The sequence below is a fragment of the Cynoglossus semilaevis genome, chromosome 3 (genome assembly GCF_000523025.1).
Source record: "Cynoglossus semilaevis isolate Cse_v1.0 chromosome 3, Cse_v1.0, whole genome shotgun sequence".
Lineage (NCBI taxonomy): Eukaryota > Metazoa > Chordata > Actinopteri > Pleuronectiformes > Cynoglossidae > Cynoglossus > Cynoglossus semilaevis.
Genome location: NC_024309.1, coordinates 309,853 through 320,192, shown reverse-complemented (window position 1 = coordinate 320,192; position 10,340 = coordinate 309,853). Strand labels below are relative to the sequence as shown.

The 10,340-nt window shown below is 40.5% G+C and overlaps 1 protein-coding gene across 2 annotated transcripts in view; it reads right to left on the bottom strand.

Moving 5' to 3' along the window:
- The window catches only part of palmdb (palmdelphin b), a 41,426-nt gene that overhangs the window by 4,097 nt on the left and 26,989 nt on the right, over window positions 1-10,340 (bottom strand). The window contains exons 1-3 of one of the 2 annotated variants that reach the window (XM_008307366.3): window positions 9,934-10,153; window positions 2,819-5,114; window positions 2,638-2,729 (exon numbers count right to left, since the gene is read on the bottom strand). In XM_008307366.3, the coding sequence (XP_008305588.2) occupies window positions 2,638-2,729; window positions 2,819-5,021 (2,295 nt within the window). In that variant the 5' untranslated portion in view covers window positions 5,022-5,114; window positions 9,934-10,153. Of the gene's footprint in view, window positions 1-2,637; window positions 2,730-2,818; window positions 5,115-9,933; window positions 10,154-10,340 lie in introns of those variants that run through there. The other variant, XM_017031748.2, reaches the window with a different exon arrangement.

The window sequence follows — 10,340 nt, the reverse complement described above, 5'->3', positions numbered from 1 at the left end:
ACATCACCTGACTCCCTGAACCAGTTCTTTGCCTACTTTGACCACCGCAAAAGGGGGGGCCCACAACTATCCTGCTCTTCCAGAGAAGGAAGACACCCCCATGCAACTGAAGCAGCATCAGGTAAGTGAGTCTTCTGCCCTACTGCTCTACAGTGTGGTTCAGTTGCTGAACAGCAGAGGACGCAAAGAACCCCGGAACGGGTGGTGAAAGCAGCACAGTGGGTGATTAGCCTGTCTGGAACAACATAGACAGGCTAACTCCCCGGGGTTTTTGGTGATCAGAACAACTAACACTGTATCATATGCTAACTTCACAGTGATACTGGAGATATGTCTATGAAGATTCTCAGTCATCCAGGTCATGGTCAAAGTTGAAGAAGTTCCGTTAGGCAACTGGACGTTAAATTTTGGCAGTCATGGGTGTATAGTGAGTTAAGCAGAGGACTTAGTATGCACATGTGTGGTGAGTTGGTGTTGAGGATGTGGTCTTTTTGTTGTAAAGTGTCAGCCTAGGGTGGTAGGAGCCAAACTCCTGGGGGACGTACAAGGGACGATAGATAATGATGAGGTGCTCCAGATGTGGCGAGCAGGAGCATGGCAGGACTGAAACATTCCTTGAGTCACACAAGTTGTTGTTGGTGAAGAAACACACACCTCTTTTCTTGGTTTTACCCGAGTAACTCGGCCTGTCTATATGAAACATGGCAAAGTCCTCTGATGAAAGGATGGATGGTCCGGCATATTGGGAGTCAGCCCTGTCTGTGAAACAAAAGATGTTGGTATCCCGATTGTCCATCTGTGGCCCTGATATTGTCCAGCTTATTGTCCAGAGACTAAACATTGGTCAGCAGGAGGCTGGGCAGCAATTGATGGTGTGCTTTCTGTTGGAGTTTGCTTCTCCTGGGTTTTCTTGCCGACCTCTGTGTTTCTTCCTCTTTTCTCTATTCTGTGGGGGTCAAACTGCACTGGGTTGCACCCTGGAGAATCTTCTTTGGTCAGGTGGAGCAGTGCGAACCAACAAACAGGTTTTCTTGTGTTGAGTTGTCCAAAAGTGTGTTTCAGTTGTAGAAGATGATGGAGTAAAAGAGGCAAACAATACAACAGAAGTAAAGTGGAGTTGTGGAGCTGCCATGACAGCACCTGGACTCACCAGTGTAGGGTTTCCAACAATGGAGTCTGAAAATATGGGACACTTTGGTGTGGTTCTGTTTTACTAATATATGCATTTGAATGTTGTTTTGGGCAACCATCCCTCTAAAAAGGCACCTATCCCTAATCATTAAGAAAATATCAAGGGTCCATAAAAGTGCTTCTCTTGTATGTTTGTGTAGAACAGCTCTTGCAACGAGAATCTGCGAACAAGCGCCATTGACCAGTGTGACCTGACCTGCTGCTTGAGTACGCCCGTAACCAATTACCACACTCCAACAACAAAAGTCCTAGGGTCACATTTCAAAGCAGTACAGCAGAGGTGCCAAATAAGTAGATCAGAATCTACCGGTAGATCGCAAAGGGGCCAAATCTGTAATTACATTTGGCATGCAAGGTCATATCAAATACTAGAGTTGGCCCGCCAGTATATAGCCACTATATACTGGCAGAATATGTAGTACTAACAATGTATGTTTTTTTGTTGTTGGCCTTTGAAAAAATAAAAAATAAATAAAAAGGAACTTGAAGGGCTAAAGATAAAGAGACATAATAAGAAACAAATACCACTGATGTGTGTTTTATTTAAAATGTAATTTCTCATGTGTTTATAATATTAAGCTTTGGTTGTTCCATATTTAGTTTTAACGCAAAACTAACGTTTGTTTCCATATGAAAAAGTCTACATTACATATCTGAAGAGAAGGGGAAATATGCACAATTGCACAGTCAATTTTTCCATAAATATTAAGGGCTGCAACTTTGTCCCAGTTTTTAATTTTGGCCCACTGTGAATTTGAGTGTGACACCCCTGGTGTATGGCAAAAATAGACTGATATTGTATCTCAGAGCTACATGTATTTAATCAGTACCCCAAAAAAAGTTTGGACACCTATGCAGTACACAGTCGCACACATTCAAAGACTTACACACAGGTAGATGCCAGATGTAGAGGCAATGCATATGCCATCCCGTATGGGACAAAGTTATTATGATCAAAATACAGGATGTCACAGTCAAAACAGTGTACAGTTGGCAACCCTACACCTGCACCATCTTATGTTAGACCTAAGTCTAAGTGTCAACACCATTAGGTTGTGCAACATTTTATAGATTAAATAATTTATTTATGTTGAAATTAATTAATTTATGTTGAAATAAACAGGTGTAATATAAAGCTGAAAATGTATTAACATTTCATTGTTGTTACCAAATAGGCACTTTGCACTGCAGCCATTAATGCTTAATACTGGCATATGCTAAGAATGAGTAAATCAGGGGTCTGATCACATTCATTGAACTCAGTTCATTAAAGTCAGAAAAGTTGACACGGGCATTTCAAAACTTTTTTTGACTATTAATTGAACTTGTTGTTCAATTAATTGAACTTCAATTCAATTAATTCTTTTTACCACTTTTTTTTTACTTCAAAATGGCTGCATCTATTGAATATCAATGAAGACTTTCAATAGTCAAGGTTTTGCTTACTCTCTGGTCACATGACAAAGCAGAGCGATTCATCCTGCGGGCCACTTTCATTGGTGATGATGGAGAGGACTTGCACTTCTCAGGCGGAATGGCTAAAACAATGTCCAAAAAATATGTTAGTTTAAACGTAACAGAATTCATTGGAAAACATGTAAATGTTGACATTGTTTTGTAGATATACCTGGAGTCTTAAATGCCAAGGTGTCCATTTGATTGGACAAAGTTCTTTCAGCATTCCACACGTCTTGACCGTACAGGTTGGCTCTCTCTTTTTTCAACTCTTCCTCCCTCTGATTTACCATTTTTATCTCTTCGTCTACAAGTGATATTGTGCTTCTTGACCGCAGCTTGAAAAAGGGGTTATTTAGGAACATTTTCTCCTGCTGTGGTTCTTGTGCTTTGTTAAGGGAGAAATCAGAGGCACTGCGAATAATTAGATTTGATGTCTCTAGGATGATGAGGTTAGAACTGTGGCCTTCGGAGTGCCACTCTCCTGACTGAGCTGCAGTGCTGTCTTTGCTAAGTCTGTTGCTGCTGGGATCAAGTATAACAACATTGTTTGCTGACACTTCATGATGTAATGATTCCTTAGTAGGCGAAGACGTGATAATAAATGGAGGTGTCAGAGGAGTGCTCATGGATCTGGGCATACTTCGTGATGGATTGCAATCAGTTGATTTTCCCATCCTAGACAGCAACTCCTCTCTCCTGAAATTGTCATTCCTATTAAGTGATTGACAAAACTCTCCTTTAAGTGAGGTTTCCGGCTCATCACAGGGAGACCTGTAACTAGAATCATCTACCCCAGAATCCTCTGAGCAGGGGCTGGTTTGAGTGTGAATATAATCCCCAACCAGATTCAAACTCTCCATATCAAGTGCTTTCTTGTAATCTCTTTCAATTTTGCGGACTGGTTTGTACATAAAACTGTGGCTGCCATGAAAGCTGGGCTGCTTGATTGTAGGCAACATGATCCTGTTCTTGGTTTGCTTCTCCATTTCCCGCCACTGTTTCTGAGCAAGCTGGAAGTCAACATGCTCTGTGCTAACATTCTCGCTCTTGGTCTCCTGTATCACACAGAAGTCTTTAGGCATTTTTTTGTTTTGATCTACACTGCTATGCTCCTGGTGGGTGATATGGTGATGATTGATATCTTTAGCATTTTCGCTTTCATCTTCAGAGATTTTGGACAAACCCTGGAAACCTAAAAGGTTGTATTTGAGTTCTTGTGCAAGGCCGGTGAAGGAAATAATTTCATCAGGTTGTTCAAGAACTTCTACTTGTGGAACCTCAAAAGACACTTCTTTTACGTTGTTGTCTGGTTCTTCAAACTCTGTATCCTCTAATTTCGGTACGAAGAGTTCCTGAGCACTCAACTCAAGACTATCCAAATATGAATCATCATCTTCTTTATTAATAGAAGAGGAGAATATAGTTCTCCACTTTTCATCAGTCTCACTATCTGGAGAAGCAGCTGCGATTTCAGCTCTCACAAATTCATCCATTTCCTCCAGGTCAAGGTCTGGAAACGATTCACTGAAATATTCATCTGACTTTGCTTCTTGAGTACAATGTTTTAAAGGTGACCCTTGTGAAATAGACAACTCATGCTGTATTTCCTGATTGTCTGGGGTTTCTTCGGTGTCAGCAGTTGGTACAATTTCATATTCATTATCTTTAGGACCAAGATCATCATTAGAATACATTTCGAGGTAGGATTGTTGCGCTGGATCAACAGAAAAATCTACATCCATGTCTTGCTGTGTCTTCGGGTATAGGTCTAAGTTGGGCACTTCATCTGGCTCAAGATACAATTCAACTTCAGAATGTTGCTCTTGCTGAAGATAAAATCCTACCTCAGGGTACTCCTGTGGCTCCGGCTGACTGTGATCCTCTATTTTAAGGTTATTTTCAACATTGGGGTTTTGTTCTGGTATAGATTCTGGGTTTTGTTCGAGATAATGATGTATTTTAGGGCTCTGCACTTCTAGGTCTTGTTTGTGTGTGTCTTGTGTTTCACAATCAACTTCATTCTCAAAGACACTTTCTGCACTGAACTGTGTGTTAGAAACAGAAGAAGTTACTGAGCCAGTTCTGCTGTACTCTTGATCTGCGGAATCTAATGCAAAAACCTTCTCCTGATCCTGACAAGGCAACTCAATAGAAACACTAGTGTCACGAAAGTCAGGGTTATCAATCTCTTCTGCTCCTGTTTGCAGATCATCTGCGTAAGAGTCAAGCATTGTCCTTTCTTCTTCTGTGTTTTTGGGCGAGCTTGTCTCTACAAATACTTGTTCATCATCTGCACTGAAGCTTTTTCCCTGCTCAAGAGAAACCATTATCTCACTGTCCGCCGGCACTGGTGATTGCTCAGGGGTTTCCATGGTGACACTGACAATGTGGTGATATTTTGTTTCGCTGCAACCTTGGTTTACTTCTTTTCCATCTGGTTCTTCTTTATCCGACAGGATAGATTTCTACAAACAGAAAGAAAGAAAATGGGGAAAACTCATTAAGCTTTATCCACTGTAGAGTAAATAAATTGACTATAAAAATACATGTATGTATGTAACTCATCATCACTTTTTCACAACAACTAAGATTAGTTTGTTAACAAAAATCAGAATATATGAGTGTGACCAATGCTTAATAAGACTTAAATGTTCTCTGCCAGATGCAGAAACACTTTCATATGTTGAGAGGTTGAAGTCTGGTCTATGTGTGTGTCCATCTGTGCATGCATGTGTTCATGATGTGCAGAAAGTGAAAAAGAAGTGCTTGAATACCAGCTCAATCCAGTGTCATTGTAGAGAATGTAATATTATGTAAGACTGCAGATCTGCCTCCCACACATTGTGAAAATGTCCCTGTAGAAAATATGAGACACAGCACACTGAGACACTCTGTGCTGCAGCAGTTATGAATTGTCGGCAAATAATGGAATACGTGCCACACCATGAAGCAGACTGCATTTTGTTTTGTTTTTACACAAACTCCAATGAGATACAGTCTTGATCAGTTGTTAACGTCAGTCAGTGTCAACACTACTATGGTAATCTTAAGTGCACTAACATAAATGTATTGGTTAGCATCATGATAAATAATGCCATCATGCCATTTTCTTGAATGGTAAACAAGCCTCAAGTCACTAGGTGGCAGCAGGACATACAGTTGTTTGTACAAATAAGTACAAAATACATTTTATCGGAAAAAGGCTAAGTGCCTTTTTCCCCCTTTGGGTCACGAGGGGGCATTAAAAATGTCTGTACCCTGGAGGGGTATGACAGAAAATTATTGAGAACCACTGACCTAAAGTGAGGGTATCAATCAGAAAAATGCTAAGTGCCTTTTTCCCCCTTTGGGTCGCATAAAGCTATTTCACTTGAGTAAGGATTTTGTCACATTAGACAATATACAGTATAAACATGGAGTAAATATAGAGAATATAAAAAATGAATCAAGCTTTCTGCATAGTTAACAGGCAACAGAACAGAAAATGGGAGTCCTTATATTGTATCCATGTAATTATTTGATTTTGCATATTTACGTTTCTCTAAAAATGTAAACACAATTTTGTCAAATAACTTAAAAATACTTGGTGAGGTGTTAGTGTGTCATCATTATCTAAAACAGTGTTTCCCAAACTTTTTTTCTGGTGACCCATATTTTAGTTCCCAAACCTTCGCACCCCAAGTCAATAGACATTATTCGTAAACTCCTGGGAAACATGATGCGAGACGACCCTCCGAGCATGGAGAGGTTTGAAACCTCTGCTGCTTTATGCCTGTGTTTCAAGTGGTTAACCCTCGTCTTGTCCTTTGGGTCTAGGTGACTCGGTGCTTACATTCTGATTCTGGGACAAGATGCAAACCAGGTCACGAGGATGCTGGGTGCATACCAGAGGTGTGGACTCGAGTCTCATGACTTGGACTCGAGTCAGACTCGAGTCATCAATTTGATGACTTTAGATTCAACTTGACAAAATGTAAAGAGATTTGGAACTCGACTTTGACTTTAACATCAATGACTCGTGACTTCACTTGTACTCGAGCCCTTTGACTTGACAAGACTCGATACTTTCTCCAAAACCCAAAGATTATAAAGTAAGTTATTGAGGAGCGCTCCGTATCTCTCATTGTGTACGTGTGTGCGTATCTGTGTGTGTATGTGCCGTCGGCACAACATCCAATCAAATTAGACCCACGTTGTTTTGACGCAATAATATCGAGCCAATCAAATTGCGGGACAACCAATGAGAAAGAGCTGTTGAACAATGCGTGGGTCAGAGAAAATGATACCAAAGGTGGTGGTGTTCGGATTTAAAAACTACGAGATGGTCAACAAAAAACGAGTGGCAGTGAGCGGAAGGACTCAAAAGGACTCGAAACAGAAACGGCAGGACTTGGGGCTTGACTTGACACTTTTCAGTCTTGACTTGGATTCGACTCGGACTTTGCCTATTTTGACTTGAGACTTTATTCGGACTTGAGTGCAAAGACTTGAGACTTGCTTGTGACTTGCAAAGCAATGACTTGGTCCCACCTCTGGTGCATACATATGAAGGACAACGGGAGGGTTAAATTAGTACTCAAATGTGCGTTTGTGGGTGATAGTAAGAGTGCGTCGTGCAAAAAAACAAAACTTTATCAGTACATGTAGGGTTGCTAACTCCCTTCTCAGCTCAATACAGGACATAAGTTTTCATATAAAGCGCTCTGTTACTCATTCATTCCATTGACAATTTACAGGCTATTTTTAAAAAAATCTCTGACTGCCATCTACATAATCAAACCCCACATTTGTCTGTCAAATTCTGACTGAAATGTATGTTTTCAAACGTTAACTTTACTCCAAATTAGAAACATATTCACCTAATTTATTCTCTTTTACTACCATAATTACTTACTACTTAAATCTATGTTATCGTTTTACTTTTTACTTCAGCTGTTATCTTCCACTAACTTTATGTACTATCAGAATTATATTTACTTTATTTAGTCTTTCAAACTTGAATCAACATTATAACATTGATTCAATTTACCATGATTATTAATCCTAATCCTTGTTTTTACCTTTAACTTTACTTATTTATATAACACTTTTTATACAATGAATGCAGCACAAAGTGCTGTACAGATACAAGGTTAAAAGACCCAACCCCCTCACATAGATACAAGCTCAATGAATTGCTCACCCACTCCCTCACTCACTCACTCACTCACTCACTCACTCACTCACTCACTCACTCACTCACACAATAAGGCTGGCAACTGAGAATTCAAGTGAAGAAAGCTTTATCGGGGAACCATCCACACCAGGAAATTTTGCCAACAGCATCTACAAGGGCGCTTGTGGTCGCCATCTCAAGGACTAACCCGAACAGGACAGAAGTGAGAAGCTGACACCGTGGCCAACATGCCCCCATGTGGCGCTCGTCCAGCCCATGTAGGGCAGCCCATGTAGGGCAGCCCCTGGGGCGATGTTCCCACAGGCAGCCACAACTTCCAGTGTGGAGGGCTCCCCAAGAGGAGAGGAAAAACACTGGAGCTGTGGCATGACGAAGCAATAAGAGAGGTCCATCCATCCATCCATACATTTTCATCCGCTTATCCGTTACCGGGTCGCGGGGGCAGCAGTCGCCATCCAAATCACACTGCACCGTACCAACCCCTCAAACCTTCCTGCAGGTGGTGAGTCCACTGGAAGGTACCAACCGCCCTAACCGGGATTCGAACATGCCCAAGAGGTGAACTCTGGGGTTCCACACCAATGACAGAGACATTGTCTCTGGGCCAAAGCAACACCGAAATAAATGCATTACATAATCTAATTAAACAGAGATACAAAGTTAAAGGGATGTAGAAGGAATAAGTTAAAATCAATTAAAAGCTAGGTTAAAAAGGTTGGTCTTCAGCCTGCCTTCAAAAAACATAAAAATAGCCTCTGCGACCCTCTGGCTCTCTGGCAGGCCGTTCCACAGGCGTGGGCCATAGTAATTAAAAGATGCCTCACCATGTTTTCTTACTACTATTACTCACGCCTATTTTACCTGTTCACTGGTACATATTGTGTGACTATAGTAGTGACTATAGACACAGTGGGAGTTTTTCTTTTCCACTTCACAGGAGATCTGGTTTGTCCTGGGATAAGATACCCACAATCAGGGAGTCTGATGGCACTACATCCTTAGGTTGCTAATGGGCAAGAGGCTTAGGTAAGGGTGCTAACACAGAACACATCTCTTTCTCTAACTGATCACTGACATCAGTCTACCAAATGTGACTCAGACCCCATGCCTGGTGAAACAGGTTTTATACATGAGGTTGAACATTCACTTAATTTTTTATCTCTCGCAAAGGCGCTACATCTCTTACTTTACATCTCGTCGAATTCTCAGCAATCAATCTACAAAAAGGATGTTTATAAAACTCATGGCTTACTTACAGACTCCTGGGCTTTACTTCACAATTTTCAGTTTAATAAAACTGCCATGACATACTGTGGCTAACCTTAACCCAGGGATATCTAAAGTGTGGTGCGAGCACCTCTGGGTATGTGCAACATTAAAAATGCGATGGTGGTTTGGAGTGTTTCTTTAAGTGGGATTTCCACGGAAGAAATAAGCAAAATCCAAAGCTGACATTTTAATTAATAAATACATGCAGGCCATATATATACAAATATATATTTGGGAACCACTGCCCTAACCTGACAAAGATGCTATCTGTCTAAAATAGCTAAATTAAATATGTGATGAACTTACTAGACACATCAAACAAATTGATTTTTTCTAGACACAGATTCTAAACCATTGTACCAGGTCGCCATCGATCTCCAGTAACCCTCCTCCTCTACCCACTCTCCTTTTTGCAAAACACTGAGTTGAAGGACTTAAAGTTATCAAAAATCTTGGTGGCCTAAAATGAAATAAATACTACATAATGCATTTTGGAAATAAGAGCAGCAGCAATGAAGATAAATAACACTGTCAAAGACTGAAGGACAGCACTTGCATTGTGTAATGTGCACAAAGATGAAAGGTCTAAGGATTTTATAATTACCTCACACACATATTCAACACAGGCATGTTCTCAGAGAATACAGCAGATCATACCTACGTAACATATTACATCAGCATTACAGTTGCTCTGACACATGGTTCTTTTTGCACAAGAGACTACGTTTCCCTCAATGCTGCTGTATAGCTGTTTAGCGGACACAAAATCTAACACCACAACCTCGGTAAACTTCCAGATGCAAGCGTGCATGTGTGGCTGGTGATGATGATGGACATACCTGAGACACTGTGGAGCATTCTTGCGTTGTGCTTTTCTGTTTCTGAGCACAGACTCACACAGGCAGCTCTGCTTTGCTGCTCTTCCCTCTGATTGGATGTATGTTGGAAGGAGGTGTTACAGCAAGAGCCAATACTTGCACTTTCTCTTTATAACACAGATGGAGGGCAGCAGGAGCTCATCATGAGCTCACACACATATTTTATCTAACAGTGGCAATGATTTGGATTTTATTTTGTGTGTTGTTTTGTGTTATTTGTGTTTTTTTATTACTATTTAAAAACAATTTAAATGATTTTAATTAAGTAATAGAATTAATTAATCCTTCCGAAGAGCAGGACCAATAGACTTAAAAACTTTGTCCAATTACTTTCTATATGTTTATGTAATCGTGTATATATATATATA